General features: G+C 41.0%; 1 protein-coding gene across 1 annotated transcript in view; it reads left to right on the plus strand.

Annotated features, from left to right (window-relative positions):
* Positions 1 to 21278, plus strand: part of C8A (complement C8 alpha chain) — a 93609-nt gene that overhangs the window by 21626 nt on the left and 50705 nt on the right. Inside the window, exons 5-7 of the mRNA XM_027852714.1 lie at positions 701 to 884; positions 2287 to 2481; positions 6938 to 7178. Of these exons, the coding sequence (XP_027708515.1) occupies positions 701 to 884; positions 2287 to 2481; positions 6938 to 7178 (620 nt within the window). The remainder of the gene's footprint in view (positions 1 to 700; positions 885 to 2286; positions 2482 to 6937; positions 7179 to 21278) is intronic.

Below are 21278 nucleotides of genomic sequence, written 5' to 3' on the forward strand. Positions count from 1 at the left end.
GTGTGTGTGTGTGTGTGTGTGTGTGTGTGTGTGTGTGTGTGTGTGTGACTCTCAGTACGTCAGTTAACAACAAAAACAGCTAACATTTAGGTAGCACATTTAGCCTCGGGACAAACTTTACACACATGGTAAATATAATTATAGCGGAAATTTACATAGCACTTTAAGGTATGCAAAGCACTTAAAACATCCTATCTTTGAACTTCACAACAACCCTGTCAGATAGATGCTATTATTATTCCTATTTTACAAAGGAAGAAACTGAGGCTGAGATAGATGAAGTGAATTGTGCAGGGCCATGCAGTTAGTAAATCTAAAGGAAATTTGAACTCGGCCCTTCTTGACTTGGAATCTGGGAACTCTATCCACATACCACCTAGTTAGCTTCCTACTTGCTGACCTTCCATTTCTTCATCTCTAAAACAGTTGTAATGTTTCTGTTCACAGGATAGTTGTGAGGATCAAATGAGAAAATACATGGAAAACACTTTGCATGTTAGATGCATGTCAGTGTCAGCCTCGTCACTCTATGTTCTAAGTTCCATTCTAGCTTGAACAATTTAGGCTCTAGGGTCCTTCCAGGTTCACAGAATCCATGAGATTGCACCTTTGACTGGGATACTGATATTTTGTTTGGGAAGATAATATGAAGCATTAGACCATTTGAGTTGACATACTGGAAGATGCCTTTTCTTTATAGGTTTAACATTCTGACCCAAGAAGAAAAGATGAATGTGTATGACCCTACATTCTTTGGGGGCTGGTGTGAGCGTGTCTACAATGGAGACTGGAAGTCTCTCAGATATGATGCCGTCTGTGAGAATCTCGATTATGATGAGAAGTATTTCCGTAGACCGTACAACTTTATCAAGTACCAATTTGAGGTAAGGCAAGTTTGGTGCGAATAATGATGAAGATGTTGATGATGATGATGATGATGATGATGATGATGATGATATTGTTACTATAGCTGGCACTTAGGAGTGAGAATTGCAAAGAAACAAACTTAGATTTGACATTAGGAAAGAAAACATCCTTACCATTAAAACCATATCAAAGTTGAATGTACTGCCTAACCTACCAACAAGCATGAATTAAGCACCTTCTTCTTTCTGCCAGGCACTGGGCTAGGTGCTAGGAATACAAATACAGAAGTGAAATAGACCTTGCCTTAGGAAGCTTGCATTCTATTAGGGGAGGCGACATGCACATATTTAGGTATATAGAAGATACATGTATATTGGTAGGTATGAATCGGCTTCAGGAGGTCACCAGTTCCCCAATACTGAAGGTCTTTGAACAAAAGACCGATGATTAAATTTTTACTCTAGGTCAGTCATTGTGATAGGCACTGGAGATGAAAAAATAAAAGGAAAAAACCAGTCCTTGATCTCCTTTATCTTTCTAAGAGAGGGAAGCCACAGGAAGTGGAGAATGGTGGCCAGGGAAAGGGGCTTTAGTTTGGAAATTTACAGGCATAAGTGGGGTCATAGGGATTTGAGTTACACACTTCCCCGGAACAAGGGGCAGAGTTGCTTTGATCATGGTTCCAGAGCCAGAAAAACAAATGTTGGGAGGAGAATGAGGCTGGTGCTGAGAAGGGGGCTGGGAGGAGGAGGGAGTAAAATGAAGCCTGGCTGATTACATATTCCATCCCTTCAGGCTCTCTAATTCCAGACAAACTGACCTGAATAATGCTGTTTGCTGTTCAGGACATCCCATCTCCCACCTCTATGCTCATGTACATGCTGTGCCCCATGCCTAGAGTGCTCTCTCCTTCCTCAACTCTGCCTCTAGAACCCCTATAAGCTGTTTTTGCTGATACTTCTAGGTGTTAGTGTCCTCCACCAAATTATTCTGCGTTTACTTGGGATCACAGAATCATAGATTTAGATGGGAAGGGACCATAGAAGACATTTAGTCTAATCCCTTCATTTTACACCCGAGGAAACTGAGGCCCAGAGGAAGAGTGGTTAGCCCATGGTCACACAGCTAGCAAATTTCTGAGTTGGGATTTGAATTTGGTCTCCTCGACTCCAAATATGGTGCTGTTATGTTATGCTATGCTGCCTCTCATACTTATCTGGGTAAATGTTTCCCCTGGTAGAAGCCACCGGAGGGCAGGAATCGTTTCATCTTTGTCTCTGTATCCTTAGAGCCTAGTTCAGTGCCTGGTACATCACAAGTGCTTAACACATGTGTTGAACTGAATTGAATGGAACACCATTAAGTAGGGAGCCCTGAGTGTTGACTGGCACTAAGTGTCTGTCTCCCTTTTCCTTTCAGACCCAGGCCCAATATGATTTCCACTCACATTTTTATAGTCATGTTGAAGAGCTAACCACAGGCCTACATAAGGAAAAATTCAGTTCTTCCAGCATCTCCATTGGAATCCCCATCTACTCTGTAATCGTGGGCTTGGGATTCTCCTGGGCATCTGGAAAGGGTTCCCTGAAGAATGTGACTGAGTATACAGGGAAGGTAGGTATTCGGACCTTCAGATCATTGCCTTTTCACCACCAGCCTTCTTTTGGGACTTGCATTCACGTATTACCTTAATTGCATTAAAAAAAAAAACTACAGTAGTAATTGTCCCTTAATTTGCTCATGTAATTGGAAATGTCTGATCAGCCGTAATCCTGTTTGTTTTTCTTATTACACTTCTGTACTCAAAATCATCATGATGGGAATAATTGAGTTGCAGGACGAAGAACTCATGCCATCTTCCCCCACCCCAGTCCTCAATCCCTTCCTACTTCACTGCAGAAGGAAGCTGATTAATGAATGCTTGGAATGATAAGGCAGCCATTGGAAGGAATGCTGGGCCAAGAGTCAAGAGACCTGGGTTTGAGTCCTAGCTCTGAGCCTTCATCCCTGTGTGATCACATAAAAATCACCTCCCTTCTCTGGAGACAGAAATGAAGAGAGGGGACCAGATGATCCCTAGTCCCTCTGCAATCTAAACCCTATTATCCTGTGTTAGAATACGTATTGACTTAGACTCTTTCTCTGTGTATCGGGAAGGCAGAGATTGTTTCATTTTAACTACTGTATCCCTTGCACTGAGCATAGTGCCTAGAATATAGCAGAAACACCAACCTAAGCATTTATTAAATGCCTACTTTGCCAATCACTATGCTGGAGGCTGGGGATTCAAAAGCAAAATGAAATTATCCTTGCCCTCAAGAAGCTTCCATGCTATTAGGGGAGATGACATGTAAATATCATTTTTACTATAAGGAAAAACTCACCTTGGTTTCCCCTCCATTTGTTTATCAATTCGCTTCTATTTTGTCCTCTTTTTATTTGCTCTTCTCCTCAGGCATGGATTGGTAAGAAGTCGGGGGTTCTAGGTTCTAGGGCAAATACCTGAGATTAAGTTTGTGAACTGCTTTTTGTAATTATCTCATTTGAGCCTCAAAACAATCCTATGGGGTAGATGCTGCAAGTATTATTACCCCCGTTTTACTGATGAGGAAACTGAGACTTAGAAAAGTTAAGTAACTTGGTTTTGGTCATGCAACTAGCCAATATCAGATGCAGGATCTGAACCCAGTTCTTCTTGATAGCAAATCTAGCATCATGCTAGCCAATAATGTCCCATGGTCCCATGCAAACTAGCTGGGAGAGCCTTGGACAAGTCATTTAGCCTTTCTGAGTCTCTGTTTCCTCATTTGTAAAGTTAGGTGGTTGGACCAGAATCCCTCTAAGATTCCTTCAAACTCCACTGTTCTATGTTCTAACATACCTTTTAGATCTACCATTGAAAGTTTTAACAGGGCAATGGAGTCTCAATCAGCAGGCAACTCAGATTGTCCCTAATCTAATCATTCCTAAGCAAGAATTCCTCTCTGTAACATCCCCGACATGTGGTCATATAGTCTGTTCCTGAAGACCTCTAGTGATGGGGAGCTCATTCCCTAAAAAGTCAGCCCATTCCACTTTTGGACAACAACTTTCATTGTTGAAACATCCCTCCACTCCCCTCCCCACCCTGATACCAAGCCTATATCTGCTTTTCTCTACTTTCCAGACATGGTTTTGACCTTTGATGGCAAAGCAGAATAAATATGACCCCTTTTCAATGAAATAACTCTTAGGTCCTTGAAGATAGCTGTAATATTGTGTCCAAGTCTTCTTTTTTCAAGCCTAAACATCCCTACTTCCTCCAAGTCATCTCCAGCTTCCTCACCATTCCTTGTGTAGGACTAAACAAGATCATTTATGCATAAATAATTTATAAACATTAAGCACTCAAAAATGTCAGTTATATTTCTTAAATTAATGTATAACATATGCATGTGTTTATATATATATAAATATGTACATATATGGACAGATACATGTATACATACATACCTACAGTTTGGTAAAATGGAGAAAGAGCTGCTTTCCTAGTCAGGAAGGTTAATGTTAAAGTTATAGCCCCCACACTAACTGGCTGTGCAACTCTGGACAAGTCTTAGAACTTCTCTTTGCCTCAAAGACACAAAGTTGCAAAGCAGGTGCCAATTGCCAATCTTTATTGGCAGCAGAAATTTCTAGACTGGAAGTTCCCCATACTAAGAAATCATAGGTTTGGTTAAAAAATGTATAGGGATGGGGTCAAATTAGAAATGAGGGTCTTCTGTTGTTGAAGCACCCATGTTGACTCTTAGTGATGTGAACTAAGAAGAATCAGCACCCTCGAGAGTCCTCTAGATTATCGGAGCCAGAAGGGACCTTAGGAAACTTCCAGTCCAACTCCCTCATGCTTAATTGCATTAAAATTAATGAAGAAGATAGTAAGATGAGAGAATGTCTGGGTTGGACTTATTTGAATGGGAGGTTCATTTTGAAGAATCATTGGAAAAATGATGGAAGTCAAACTTCTTATCAGGCTAGATCTGGAAACTTTACATGGCAGATATGGCTTTCTGGTTAACATTGAAAAGCAGGGGATGAGGAAGAAGAAGTATCTTGGAGGGTGAGCTATGTGTGGGGTTCAAGCCACTTGGCAACCATTCTAGGGTGCTTTGGGAGGGAAGGTAGAAAGTGGGGATCTCAGAGCACTTACGAATGTGTAAAAACTTCAAGGATATCTAATTTTTGTTGGCCAGAGCATCCCCTTCACTGATCCAAACAAGAAAATCCACAGAAACCTTTAGATGGACTTCAAGAGTCTTGTGGCAAAAATATTCATCACCCTAGTAGTTAACCTGGTGATGAGCCTTCCTGTGCTTAGCTCAGTTGGTCATAGCATCAGAGATGTAGAGCTTGAAGGGAATCACCCATTTCATAGATGAGGAGACTGAGGCCTAGGCAGGTTGAGTCACTTGTCCATGGCCAGCCAGTTACTAATCATTTGAGGTGGGATTTGAACCTCCATCCTTTGACTCCAGAAGCAGTACTCTTTTTTTATTGCATCACAGCCCATTGACCAATCATCACCTAAATACTTATTAAGAACCTCCTATGCACCAGGTGCTGTGCTGGGTACTTGGGAATTAAGACAAAGGTGAAATAGTCCCTGCCCTCAGAAAGCTTACAATCTCACCAAGGGGCAAAATCTGTATATGTGGGGGTATATATGAAGTCTCTACAAAGAAATTTTGGGGGGTTGACACTAGTAGCTGGAGGGAATCAGGAGAGATCTCATATGAAAGGGCTTAAAATTGGGCTGAGCTTTGAAGAAAACTTGGAATGCTGAGGAGGGAGTGCATTCCCCAAGTGTGGTGACAGCCAGTGAGAAAGCAAGGAGGTGGAAGATAGACTGCACTGTATGAGGAACAGAAAGACGTTCACTCTGGTACCATGGAGAGCATACGGAGGGAACTACCTTCTGATGAGCCTGGAAATGTAGAAAGGAGCCAGGTTCTAAAGGGATCTAGATGCCCAATAGAGGAGTTCATATTTAAACTTGGAGGTGATAAAGAGCCACTGGAGTTCCCTGAGCAGGAGAATGGCATGATCAGAGCTGCACTTTAGGAAAATCACCTTGGCAGTGGAGGGGAGAACGACCTGGACAGGGGAGAGACTTCAGACAGGGAGACCAATTAGGAGGCGATTACAACGGTCCAGGAGTGAGGTGATGAGGGCTTGAAATGAAATGAGGGTTAGAAAGAGACAATTTAATACACAACATAGATGAAATAAACATAAAGTCACTTGGGGTGAAAGGAAAGAATTAGAAATTCATAAACAGAAGAGCTAACACTTAATCCCAGGTTCTCTACCTCTTAGCTCACATTTATATAGCACTTTAAGGTTTACAGATATTATTATCTCCTTTTATTCTCTAATATTATTTCTTTTTATTCTCAAAAGAACCTGAGAGGTAGGTACTATTATTATGTCCATTTTACAGATAAGGAAAACTAGGCCCAGAAGGTTAAGTGATTTGTTCGGGCTCACACAGCTAATGAATGTCTGAGGCAGGATTTGAACTCAGGTCTTCCTCATTCCAAATCCAGTGCTCTATCCTTTGTGCCACCTAACTGCCTCAACAACTATGCTATTTGCCACCCCAAGATACCATTGTGTGGAGCAGTGAAGTGGGAGTTTAAAGACCTGTTATATTTATAAAGTCATATTACCTTAGAGCTGGAAGGAACCTCAGACATCATCTACTCCTACTCCCTCTATTTACAGATGAGGAAACTGAGTCTCATGGAGGTTAAATGACTTGCCGAAGGTGACACAGGATTTGAACACACTCCTCTGGCTCCAGAGCCAAGGATCTTTTCGTTATACCACACTGCCTTTCCATTCCTTGTGTTTTTTCTCTCCCCACCCCACTAGCACCTGGAATAGTTTGATGGACACAGTAGGTGTACAGCCAATGTTCATTTAGTCAACAGGTAATATGGTAACATGCATTCTATCCTTATTTATCTCTCTTCTCCTTCTTCCTTCTGTCCAACCCTCCACCATCACTGAGTTATCTGTTTGTTTGTAGGAATATGGCTTCATCCGAGTCTACACAAAAACCCAGACTGCTCACTTCAAGATGAGGAGAGATGAAATCGTCCTGGATGAGGACATACTTCAAGCAATCACTGAGCTCCCTGACCAGTATGATTACGGCACATATGCCAAGTTTATCGATGACTATGGCACCCACTACATCACCTCTGGGGCCATGGGAGGCATCGCAGAATATATTTTAGTCATCAACAAGGAAGTCATGAAAGCAAAAGGTAAGTAGCCCAGGAAATAGGGCATGTTGGCTAGAGAATATTACTGCTATGTGCGAATATAGTGTGGATTTCGGATTTTACTTATTGAAACCAAGGGAAACATTCCAACACGAAAATCCACTGAGTATTAGTATCATACAACTAGTGAAGCTAAGGGTAGGGTGGATCCTTTCTAGACATACTTCTAAATTCAGCCTTAATTTTGGACCCACACATAGAAGCCACATCTGTCCCCTTCTTGCCAGCCATACAATGGCCCTAGTTCAGTTCATCCTTACCTCTCACTTGGTCTATTGAAGAGCCCTTTAGCTCTCCCTTCTTGTTTCTGACTTCTCCCCTCTGATCCATTCTTCATACAGTTGCCAAATGCTTTCTGAAGCACAGGCTTGATCATAACATGCTCAAGAATCTTTAGGGGTTCCTTATAACCACTAGGATGAATTAAAAACTTCTCAGCATAGATTGAAAATTGAGTAAGTCAGGCTCCAGCCTCCCTTTTCAGATATTTCTCATTGCTTAGGTGGATCAGTGGATAGAGCACTGGGCTGGGAATCAGGATAACCCAAGTTCAAATCTGGCCTCAGACACTAGCTGTGTGACCCTGGGAAAGTCACTTAACCCTGTTTGCCTCAGTTTCTTCATCTGCAAAATGATCTGGATAAGGGAAAGACAAACTACTCTAGTATCTCTGCCAAAAAAAAAAAACCCAAATGGGGTCACAGAGAGTCAGAAGTGACTGAAAAACAACTGAACAACAACTCAGGGCTGTTGTGAGGATCAAATAAAATAATAAAGGATATCCCAAAAGTCAGTGCAATTCTCAAGTTTTAATAGTATTTGTTAAGTCACTTTGCAAACTTTAAAGTGCTATGAAAATGTTAGTTATAATTATTGTTATTACTCCCTTTCATGCACTCTCTAGTCAAATCAAACCCACCTGTTTGCCATTCTCACCTCCATATATTTTCAAGGGCTCTTTTCCAGAATTTGGCAAGCACTCCCTCCTTATCTCAATCTCTTGGAATCCCTGCTTTCCTTCAAGGCTCAACATAGATGTCACCTCTTATGACAAGCCATTCTCCATCCTCCTAGGACACAGTGTTTTCTTCCTTCTCAAATTTATCTTCTTATGTTTTCCTCACTGTTTTAGACCTTGAACATAGTATCATCTCTTTGAGGGAAGGGACTGTTTCATTTATGTCTTTTTATCCCCAGCCCCTAGCATAGTGCCTAGTACATGCATAATAAATACTTGTTGAATGAATGAGCCCTCTCCCCCACTCACTATTTGTTTACTTATCCCCCCCCAATTTGGTAGGGCTTGTCTTCATTATCTAAAATCTTTTCTCTATCCATTAGAATGCCAACTCCTCATGAGTAGGAATTATTTGATTAATATACGTATATCTACAGCAACTACTGCTGTACTTAGCACATAGGTTTTAGGGAGTGGCCCTGTGATTTAACTGGTTTAGGGAACTCCTGAGAGAAGAACCTCCTTTTATCAATGCATGTTAGCACCCTCTCTACAGCTAAGCCTTAGAGACCTGCTTAGATCACTGAAAAGTTAAATGACTTACCCAAGATTACACAGTCAAGATGTGTCACAAGCAACTCTTGAACCTGTTTCCTCAGCTTTGAGGTTTATTCTCTAGTACTATGTGTGTGTGTAAAACTATATGCATACACACATACACATACAGGCACATATACATACATACACATATACATACAAGCTTATAAGTATACATATGTGTATATCAATGTCTATATCTATAGCCATATCTATCAGTTGCTCCCTTACAGGTTCCCAATGCTGAGACTGACCAATCTACTTCCTCTCCCCTTTCATTGTACCACTGTGTCAACCTTTGTGTTTCCTGCCTCCATGTCTTTGTCTGAGCTGTTCCCCTTCCCTAGAATCTCTCCGTTATCCATCTAAATACCCTTATCTTTTTTATTTATCTCTTCAGTTGTTAATCTATTTATGTATTCATTTATTCACTTATACCACACATTAAAAGAAAACAAAACTTGAGTTCCAAATTCTCTCCCTTTCTCCAACCCTTCCCCTAATCCTAACCCTAACCTTCCCATTGAGAAGCCAAGCAATTATTTGTGTGAAGTCATGCAAAACATATTTCCAAATTAGCCATGTTGCAAACAAACAAAAAAGAAAGAAAAATAAAGTGAAAAAAGTATGCTTCAATCTGCACTAAGAGTCCATCAGTTCTCTCTCTGGAGGTGAAGAGCATTTTTCATCACAGCTCCTTTGAAATTGTCTTAGATAGTTGTATTGATCAGAATAGCTGAGTCATTCACATTACTGTTATTGTGTACAATGCTCTCATTCTGCTCACTTCACTTTGCATCAGTTCGTAGAACTCTTCCCAGGTTTATCTACCCCCCCCCACCAATAATTTCTCATAGCACAATAGTATCCCATCACAATCATGCACCACAACTTGTTCAGCAATTTTCAAATCGATGGACACCCTCCTAATTTCCAATTCTATGCCACTGCATAAAAGAACTGCTATAAATATTTTTGTACAAATGAGTCCTTTTCCCTTTTCTTTGATCTCTTTGGGATACAGATCTAGTAGAGATATTATTGGGTCAAAGGTTATGTATTTTTTATAGCCCTTTGGGCATAGTTCCAAATTGTTCTCTAGAATGGACCAGTTTATCACTCTACCAGCAGTACATCAGTGTATCTGGTTTTTTTTTTCCCATATTCCCTCTAACATTTGTCGTTTTACTTTTCCGCCTTGTTATCCAATCTGATAGGTATGAAGCTATACCTCATACTTGTTTCAATTTGCATTTCTTTAGTCAGTAGTGATTTAAAGCATTTTTTCATGTGACTGTTAATAGTTTTGATTCCTTCTTCTGAAAATTTTTATCTGTTCATATCCTTTGACCATTTATCAATTGAGGAATGGCTTATTTTTTATAAATTTACTCAGTTCCTTAAATATTTGAAAAATGAAGCCCTTATCAGAGAAGCTTGTTAAATCCTGCCCCCACACCCAGTTTCCTGCTTTCCTTCTAATTTTGGCTGCATTGGTTTTGTTTGTGCAAAATGTTTTTAATTTCATGTAACCAAAATTATTTTGCTTCTTGTAATCATCTCTATCTCCATAGATCTGATATATAAATTTTAATGCTTTTCTAATTTACTTATGCTATCACTCTTTATGTCTAAATCATTTACCTATTTTGACTTTATTTTGGCATAACTCTCATCCTTTAAGGCCCAGCTTCAGCCGCAACTCCTCCTGGAAGTCTCCTCTGACTGTGTGGTTCCTGTTGACCGTGTCCTTCTCTGACTTCTTCCTACTCTAAATTATTTAGCGTTGGTCTTTCTTATTTCCAAGGCATCACCTGTTAGTAATGTTGGGGCCTTAACTATAGATGGTGAGCTCCATGAGAGATAGAATCCCTATTAAAATTTGATGTTCCCAGAGACCTTCAAGGTTTACAAAGCACTTTGCATACAATACGTTGTCTCGTTTGAGCCTGACCACACCCTGTTGTTGTTGTTGTTGAGTTGTTTCAGTCATGTCTGACTCTTTGTGACCCTATTTGGGGTTTTCTTGGCAAAGATATTGGAATGGTTTGCCAGTTCCTTTTCCAGCTCATTTTACAGATGAGAAAATTGAGGCAAACAGGGTTAGGTGACTTGCCTATGGTAACATAACTAGTAAGTGTCTGAGGCTGGATTTGAACTCAGGTCTTTCTGACTCTAGGCCTGGCACTCCCCATTTTATATCATTGAGATAGTGCTTTTTGATGTGGCTTATTACATAGCAAATCACCCTGGGAGACCTGGGTTCAAGTCTTGTCTGTATGACCCTGGGCAAGTCATTCCCATTCCAGAGAGCTAAGCAATTTCATAAGTATCAGGGAGGTTACCTTGCTAGATGGAGTTTTTTTTTAATTCACATCAGGCAAATCAAGAGCTCAGTCCCTATTTTACACATGAAGGCTCAGAGATCTTGACTTACCCAGGGTCACAGAACTAGTCAATATCAGAGGTTGGATTTGAACCCAGGTCTTCCTGACTTCGAGTCTGTAATTCTGTGAGGTATGTCATACCAAGTTACAGAATCTCAAAGGTGGAAGAAACCTTAGAGCCCATGTAGCATGACTTGAAAAACACTGGAATAAGTAATTCCAACTGTGACATTTCTGATGCATGGTCACAGTATCTCCCTTAGAAAACCTCCAGGGATGGGAAACTTCCTACTTCTCATAGCAGTCCATTCCACGCTTTGAGATACTGTCACTAGTGTTCATATACATCCATCTATGTTGCCCCATTTGATTTTCAAGGTACTGTCAAGAGTAGTTGGGTCAAGTATTTTTACCCCCTACTTTGTTTTTTGATCCAGCCTGTGATTTCTCTGATAAGGGGAACTTCTTCTACCGATACAGATTGGTCCTTGCTTTGCAACTTAGAGTCATGAAGACTTGCTCCATTTTGTCATTACTTTTTAAAATAATTCATAATTTAATAGCATACTGAAAGTTATACGACATTTTCCTCATGATAGCCCTGGGAGGCAAGTCTTACTTCACCCATCTTTCAGATGAGGCAACTGAGGCTCAGAGGTACCAAAAATCTTCCCCTACTACACTCCTCTCATGGAACAGATGGTAAGTGGTAGGTCTGAATTCCCACCTTAGGACTTAGAATTGGAAGGGCATCCATCTTCATAATTTTGTAAGAGAAGTCACTGAAAGTCAAAGAAGAAGTTACTTACCTAAGGCAGGAAGGATCAGAGCAGAAATTCAAAGCCAGGACTCTTACTAAAAGAACAATATTTTTCTTCCACACTGAGGACAGAGAACGCTAATCTAGAGAACTTCTGTAATTGCCATCCCTTTCCCCCCCTCCATGGTGCCTAGTCCAGTGCAGGGGTGTGGAAGGTGCCCAGTGAACACTAGACTAGTCCAGAGGGTGCGACCAGTCCAATGGCAGGACTTTGAGGCCCCCTGGGGGCTGCTGCAGAGTCACTGGGTGAAGCCCTGGGTCTGGGGCCAGAGGATGGGCCCTTTCTCTTCTCAGAGATTTTGCCTCTGCTATGCACAGTCAGGCACGGCACAACCAGCCGGGCCTCCAATTTGGTTAATATTTAAAAGAAGCTAAATAACAAATTGTCCCTGGGATAATTACCTCAGTCCTCTGTTAATAGAAAACCCTGTGTCGATAATGGGCCAATTTGCTGTTTGGGAAGAGCTGATTTTCTATAAATCCGGAAATTTCGTGCTGCTTTCCTATAAATATGGAAATGTGCTAATCATCACCTCATCTGCTTGAGACCGTTAATAAATCAGAATGGCATTTGCATATTAACCTGCAAAGAACAAAACACATCCACCTTCTTCCCTTTGATAAATAGAGTTTCAGCAGGCTCCAATGTCCCTCCTTCCTTTTCTCCTTTCCCACTACATCTGGCTCTCTTTTCCCTGTTGGTCTCATCATCTTTGTCTCTCTGTCTCTGCCCTCTTTCAATGACGTTGTCTCTGGTATTCCCCTCCTACTTGTCTCTGACTTTTGTTTCTCTACGTGTCTCTTCTCTATGATTCATTTTTTATGTCTCTGTCCTTCCTCTTTTTCCTGGATCTCTCTCCATTTCCTTCCTTCCCTCCCTTCTTCCTTCCTTCCTTCCTTCCTTCCTTCCTTCCTTCCTTCCTTCCTTCCATCTTTCCTTTCTTTTTAAGGCTCTCTGTATCTGTCTGTCTGTCTTCTCCTTCCTATCGCTCTCTTTGTCTCTCCCTTCTTTTATGATTTTTTGTGTCTTTGACTTTCTTCCCTTCTCTGCCTCCTGTTTCTCCATTTCTCTCCGTCTAGTTCTTTCTGTCCCCCCCTCCCGTTATGTTCTCTGGCTCTCTGTCCCCATTTGTGTCTTTCTCCTCTCTTTCTGTTACTCTTTTACTGTGTGTCTGTCTCTCTTCTCCCCGTCTCTCCTCTCTTCTGTTTATCTCTTTCTTCCCTCTCCTATGACTCTCTTTCTGCGTCTTCTCTGTCTCTGTGTCTATCAGTCTATCTCGGAATCTCTGTGTCTCTCTCTGTCTCTGTCTCTCTCTCTCCTTTCTCTGGAAAAAGGACCAATTCCCTGCCCCCTCCTCTCTCGCTGACAGGCTTTAATAATATTTGCTACATTCAATAACCTTTTCCCAAACCTTTTATAGGAAGACTGGATGCTTTCAATGTCCTTGTGCATTGCCCTCCTCACTCCCCCAGCCTGCTTCTCTGCTGCCTCCACTCCCAGGCCTGGCTCTACCTTTGATTCCTCAAAGGCTGAGCCTAGGCATAGAGGGATTGAGAGCAAAAAGCATCCCTTAGCTCTGGGGAGATGTTTTGTCCTTCTGCCTGCATCACATCCTCCGTGGTTTTGTCCCCGAAGATGCATGAGAGGCTGTTTTCTTTTAATGCATCTTTTAGAAAAAAGCATTCCCCCTAAAATACAGAGCGAAAGTGCAGAACAGAAGCCAGAGAAGGGTCTTGATTCATATTAAGGCATTCACAGACTACAGTGGCAGTAGAGCACATCCTCAATGTTTTGAATGACAGCCTTCATGTTTTTATCTACAGGAACCAGCAAGACGTCTGGTAGTAAAGGGTGGGTTCTTCCTCCCTTTTAAGGTTTTATCAGCAGAGGAATATTGGGGAAGCCCCTACCTTCACTGTCACAGAAATCATACGATAATGAAAGCAGATTATGCGTCAGAGTTGAAGGGAACCTGAGAACAGGGAATATCAGGTCGGGAAAGCACCTCAGAACCAGGAATTTTAGAGCTGGGAGGGATTTTGGAACCTAGATTGTCAGAACTGAAAGGGCTATTAAAGGTATTGTCTTTATAAACTCCATCATTTTCCAAAGGAAGAAATTAAGGATGAGAGAGATAAAATACTTCGTTAAAAGTCACCCAGGGAATTGGTAACTGCCAGGAGTCACACCGAGGACTCTTGACTTTCAGTGCAAAGCTCTTTCCATAGCACTGTGCTATGACAGGTGCTCTCCGTGATTTTCACACTGTCTTTGACTCTATTCTGGTAGACTGGAGGATCCCAGGACCTGGCCAAGCCTTCCCTCTTATGGTTATAGAATGAAGTCATAGGTAAGGAGACAGACAAGCCTGTATTAGGAGACACCCACCTCAATATTCCTTATGACTCTCCAATCCTGTGATTACAGTGACTCTAAATGCTTAGCCATGGTGCCCCCAAAGCATTTGTAAATTAGAATTACTCCTAATTCTCTCCTCTTTCTTTGGGATTCTCTGGGTAAGAACATGAAGGTTATGTAGTTATCGTCTTGTTTGGTTTATTAGTTGACTAATGAATAACAGAATTATGGAATCTAAGAGTTGGGGATAACCTCAGGGGTTATCTAATCCAAAGCATATGTGAAACAAATTCCCTCTTTTCAGTCCTTTTTCGGTCATGTTTAACTCTTCGTGCCCCCATTTGGAGTCTCCTTGGCAAAGTCACTACAGTAGTTTACCACTTCTTTCTCCAGCTCATTTTACAGATGAGGAAACTGAGGAAAACAGGGGTATATGATGTGCCCAGGGTCACATAGCTACTAAGTGTCTGAGGCCAGATTTGAACTCACAGAGATTAGTCTTCCTGACTCCTGCCCTGGCACTCTATCCACTGTGCCACCTAGCTGCCTAAAATCCCTCCTGAGCACACCTAAGAAATGGCTATTCAGCCTTTGATTGAAGAGCTTAAAGGAAGGGGAACTCATCACCACCACCCCCATCATGTATATGAGCAATCCTAATTAGCAACAAGTTTTCCCTGACATCCTAATTGTTTGTCTTTACATCTTTCAATCCATTGTTCCTGGTTCCTCTCTCTGGGACCCAAAAGAGACAAGTATAGTATGTTGACATGTTGTCTTGTGTCCTCCACACTTGTTCCACATCAGAGATTATTAATCTCTTCTTTGTGTCGTGGAGACCTTTGGCAGTCTGGTGAACCTGATGGAACATTGCTCAGAATAATGGTTTATTGTTTACATTCATCATTGAAGAAAATGACAAATTAAAAAAATCATCCAAATTCACGAACTCTTTAAAATCTAACCACGGAAGTCTGCCAGGTTAGCTCCCCACTCTACAGATTTCCCATAGCCTAACATAAGACTGAATTGGGAAAATGTTAAATGTGAATAATATTTCAGATTTGTAGTATGTTTTAATATTTATGAAAATATCTGTTTTACCAAAAACAAAATCTAGGCTCCTATTAGTGAAGTAATAACAACTTTTTAGGACTGAGGTGGTGGTAATTCCCCTGATCCCTGACCTTCTCAGACCATAGTTGGTGCATCATGCACCATATTTCAGGAACAAAATAAGTCATCTCTAGACTGGTCAAAGGAGGAAAGCAAGTATGCCCAAGAGCCTGGAGATCATGGCATATGAAGGTCAATTAAGAAGCACAGGATGTTAAGCCAAAAGAGGAGGCTTGGGGAGTAGGGAGATATGGTAGCTGTCTTTAAGTATCCAAAGGACTATTTTGTGGAAGAAGGATTGGGCTATCACAAAGTGGAGTGGGTTTCTTGGGGATGTAATGAGTTTCCCTTCACTGGGTGTCTTCACATCAGTCCTGGACACCATGCTTCTGTTAACTCAGTCAAAAACAGCATTATCTTTTGTGGCCACCATATCACCATGCCACATATTGAGCCTGTAGTCCACTAAAACTTTTAAATATTTTAGACGATATCTCTTTTCTAGCCCCGGCCTCCCATTTTGGACTAGTGAAATTGAATTTTTGAACCCAAGTTTATGACTTAATACTGATCTCTTCTAAATGTTATCATACTAGATTTAGCCTGAAGTTCTAGCCTATTGAAATCTCTTTTGGATGCTGTGATTCATTTTTTTGTTTTTTGTTTTTTGCTTTTTGGCGAGGCAATCAGGGTTAAGTGGCTTGCCCAGGGTTACATAAGCAAGGAAGTGTCAAGTGTCTGAGGCCAGATTTGAACTCAGGTTCTCCTGACTCCAAGGCTGGAGCTCTATCCACTGCACAACCTAGCTGCCCCTGGATGCTGTCATTCATTAAGTGAGCTGTGACTCTTGGTTTAGCATGACCTGCAGAATTGGTACAGTGTGCCATCTGTATCTTTAATTCAACTTACTTGTGGATACTAAGCAGCATATAGGACCAAACACGCATTCCTGGAGAGGAGTCCTCCTTCCAGATTGACATTGAAACAAGACTACTCTTGGGTCCAACTACTCAATTAGTTCTGATCCACCTAATTATACAATTCCCTAGGCCAGTAGTAATAGTCTCTAAATATTTTTTTTTGTTCAGACATCCCTAGTACTGGCTCTAATACATGTGTATTTGCTTATTTCTAAATTGTTGGCACATAATACAATATTGAAAGTTAAATGCATTATGAAACTTATACAAGAAGAAATATTAAAAAGGATACAATAAAGATGCAATACTCTTTGATCCTAGCATCATTAGGTAGTCACTGGAGTTTACTAAGTAAGGGAATGTCATGGTCCAACTTGTACTTAGGAAAATCACATTGACAGTTAAGGAAAGGATAGACTGGAATAGGGAAAAACTTCAGATAAGGTCACTTAGGAAGTTATTGCAAGAGTCCAAGTGAGTGATAATGAGGTCTTCAAAGAATGTGGTAACTGAGTGAGTGGAGAAAAGCAGACATATGGGATAGCTGTTGTATAGGTAGGAGCAAGAAGTGATCATTGTTTGGATATGTTGATGTGGGGTGAAGGGAAAATGAGGAGTCAAAGATTCCACAGAGATTGTGAAGACTTGGGTGACTAGCAAGATGATTGTGTCTTCTACAATAGTTGGTAAATTTTGAAATCGAGTGGGTTAGTAGAGAAAGAGGATAATGTAATGAAATCTGTGATCCAGATCCTAAACCATCCATGTTTGCTCACACTATGTGACTCAATCAAACCTAAAATGAAAAGGGCAGAAGAAAGACAGGACTCTTACACACTGGTCAGTAATCCCAAATGCAGAGCATGCCCTCAAAGAGGCACCTGATACAGCCACAAGAGATTGGAGAGGGGTGCAGTTTGAGTAGGTATTGCCAAAGGCACCTGTGCCACTTTGTTGAGTAGGAATTAGATTTGTTTATAACTTCTCTGAGGAGCTAACACCCAACTCAGAAACTGAAAAGTTGTATGCTTACACATCAGAGAGAAGAAGAAACAGGGAAGAGTGTTGAGGAATAAAAGTAAGTGAACTTGTGTTGAAAATATGCCCAGCAATTGGGAAGGATGAGATGTAATCCTTCATTGCACCTACTGATTGGTTGATCACATATCCCCTGGGGTCAGGCCAAAGTCGTTACATTAAAGGCCACCGATGAAGTGCATATCTCTCCATATTTTCCACAAGAATAGTGTGAGATACTCTTTCAAGTGTTTTGTTAGAATTCAGTGAGACAATATCTGGAGAATTTCTCTTATCTACCAGTTTCAAAATATGGCCATAAAAAGAATCAAGACTCACCCATTCTCAAAAGAGTCATGCTTTTTCTTTGTGATGATCACTTCTTTAAATTACTTAGTAACTATCCATTTAAGTCAAGTCAACAAGCATTTTAAGACCCACTATTTGCCAATCATTGTACAAAGTGCTGGCAATGCATAGAAAGGAAGAAACTTAAAAAAAAAACAGTTCTTGCTTTCAGGGAGTTCACATTCTAATAGGGAAGACAGCATGCAGACAACTATGTACAAACGAGACATATAGGGTATGTTGGAGATCATCTTAGATGGGAAAAATACTTAAAGAGAAAGTGCTGGCATTAAGGGGCAGGATAGAGGTGAGGAGGGACAGAACTCTAGGCACTGGGGACACCCAGTAAACATAGTGAAAATGCCCAGAGTGTCTTTGTGAGAAACTTGACTGGATCAAAGATTCCCAGAGCATATATGTGTGTGTATGTGTGTATAGGTGTATGTGTTATATCTATTTTTTAAATAATCTTGAGCATATGCTTCCTTTTAAAGAAGACTCTTCTTGGCAATTGAAGTATGCTTGCGCACGCGCGTGCACACACACACACACACACACACACACACACACACACACGGTTTTGAGAACTGAATAACGTCTTGGGATTTGTAACTCAGAGGAACAAGCATTCCTCTCAGACTTGAGAGCTATTTGGATTATTACTGTCTTTGATTTAGAAGACAAAATTGACTCACACCCTGAATTTCTTAAAAACACAAGCACAAACACACACACACACACACACACAGAGTTTGAGATACAGATTAAAAGAAAGGAGGGAGACTTCAGTACCTCAGCAGCAGCAGCGATGTAATGAACCTCTCCAACTCCACAAGGGATTTACTGAGCTGAGCTCAAAAGAATCAGTGACACAGGGCAACAAATAAAAGGAGGAAAAAGAAGGGTTGAACTGCATCAGGGGAAGGAGAGATGAGGGAAGGCCATAGGCCCCCAAGAAACTTCAGAACAGAAGATATAGGTTGACACCACCAGTTGTACCCACTTTTTCAAAGGCTGAGGGAAGCTCCAAAAAAAAGTCTGCATTTTTCCCCAACTTCTCTTCTCAGTGTTTGTAACATACTCTGCTTATTTATTTCCATAAATATTTCTGGTTATCTGAATTTTACTTCAACTATAAAGACGGCAGGGTTTAGCTAAAGATAAACATAAATTTTTATTGTGGCAGACAGCCAAATCTCTGTCTAAATGCTGGGAAATTTCCTGGGAGCTCTGAGCTATTGTAATTGTTCTAACTTTTTGTTTGTGACATAAAGCAACAGAGAAGTAGGCAACCTGCACCTGAAAGGACATCATATTGTGACTGATTAAATCTCCAGAGACAAATCGGGAAGGGAGGAGAAGGGAGTGATGAGAGCCAGCCAATTACACCTTCCATAGCATTTATTTACACACAATCACCAGGGTGACATATGCTAGAATTTTGCCAGTAAGAGGAGTAAAACTCACTGATCTGTACATTGTAGAATACAATCTCTTTCCTGGTCCCTTCCACTTCTAAATTCTTTTTCAAAAACAGAAAAAAGATTTCTGCCCTTGGAGCAGCTCTCCCATTCTCCACGATCTTTCCAAGATCCCTTACAATGGTTTGGCGATCACATCCACCAGTACCTTCAGTACTTAAGGATAGGGCTCATCTTGCCCAGATGTGTTATTCATGTTGCCCACGTGCCTTCCTTCTATCTTTTTAATTATCTTGAGTGTATACTTCCTTTTAGCCATTTCCCCCTTATCTTTTCCAGTCAAAGATGACTATCCTTGGTAACAGAAAACCAAAGCAAAATAACAGTTGAGCAGCTCTGCCTTCTCTCTCTGGCCAGTGATCATTTTCTCATCCACCTTGAGCAATGGTCTTAGCTCTCCTTTGATTTTTCTTTTGTTGTCTCCTCCAACATGGATTTTCAAAAATCCTTTCCTGTTATACTTTGCTTTCATTTCCAGCTTTAGCTAATTCTGAGACTGGTCGCTGAAAAATAAATCAACATCATCTAATTTTAGAGTTGGAAATAACCTCTGTGTCCATCTAGTTCAACTTATAAATGACCAAGTATCCTCGATGCTGCCTACTCAATAATGAAGGGAAGCTGATGTAGATGTATAGGTCAGATATGGGACACCTTCTTGGAGCCACAGGTGAGAGTTGGTTGACAGGGTAGAAGCTTTGAAAAGGGCTTGGCAAGCCCTCATACCAGGGGCTCTAGTCCTCTTTGAACACCCCATACCTTCCACAGCAGTTACACCCCAGTAAAACTATTTCAGCAGGTGGGCTAAACTAGGTTGATGATAATTGACATACCTCAAACCCATCGGTGAGTTAGAGGAGTTCTACCCCAAGCATATGAAGACTTCCTCTTATGGAGTGGGCAGATAAGAACAATTTGTTACAACAGCCATGAAGTTGGCTGAAGCAGATGCTGTGGAGCTTGGTCAGACATCAAAGACACCAAGGTCATCCACTGCATCCCAGGCCATCACCAGTTGTTTTGACTTTTGTCTTGCTACTGGAGTTCAATGACTCTGGAAGAGAGAGTAAGGTTGGCGACTTGGTGCAACTCGGCCTCACATCATCCCATTATATAACTGGTCCTTTTAGAAAATGAAGGACGAACAACAAAGATCAGATAACTCATTGGTCTACTTAGATTTTTTTAAGGAAGGAAGGAATGGGACAAGCATTTACAAAGCATCTGCTCTGTGCCAGGCACTGTGCAGAGATTTTTACAAATATGATCTCATTTCAACCTGAAAACAACCCTGGGAGATAGGTGCTCTTATTACCTTTATTTTACAGTTGAGAAAAATGAGGTAGAAAGGCATTAAGGGACTTTTCCTGGATTACATAGCTAGTAAGTCTCTGGGGTCCCCCCTGACTTCAAGCCTAGCCCTCTATCCATGGTAGAATCTAGCTGTCTCTAGGTACCTATAGAGAAAATCAAAGTAAGAAAAAAAAAAACTATGAGTCACTCAATCAAAAGCCATTGATTAAACACCTACTATGTGCCACAATATTGTGCTTGGCTGGGGATAGCAAGATAAAAGTTAAATGTTCCATACTCTCAAGGAGCCTAAATTCTACTTGGGGAGATTCACCACTAGGTAAATGCAGGATGTGCGCAAAAAATATGCAAGTGATAGGAAGTGACGTGGGGTGAGGGATGTGTACTAGCAACTGGCAAAATCGGGAAAGGCCTTATTAGGAATGGTCCTTGAGCTAAGACTTAAAAGGCACTAGGGTTCCAAGAGGTAGAAGTGAAGAGGAAGATTATTCTAGGTATAGGGCACAGCTTGAATTAAGCCAAAGAGGTAGAATATGGAATTTACCTATGGGGAACAGCAAGTAAGCCAATTTGGTTGGAACATAGAAATCGTGAGGAGGAATGATATGCATTCAGTTTAGAAAAATATGTTGGAGACAAATTTTAAAATCCTCAAATGTTAAACCTGGTTTTTATTTCATCCTAGAGGCAATAGAAATCCAATGATGTTTTCTTGATAAGAGAAGTGATATTGTTGTTGTTGAGTTATTTCAGTCACGTATGACT

This window comes from Vombatus ursinus, unplaced genomic scaffold (assembly GCF_900497805.2).
Source record: "Vombatus ursinus unplaced genomic scaffold, bare-nosed wombat genome assembly UNPS02009824.1, whole genome shotgun sequence".
In the NCBI taxonomy this organism is placed as follows: Eukaryota; Metazoa; Chordata; class Mammalia; order Diprotodontia; family Vombatidae; genus Vombatus; species Vombatus ursinus.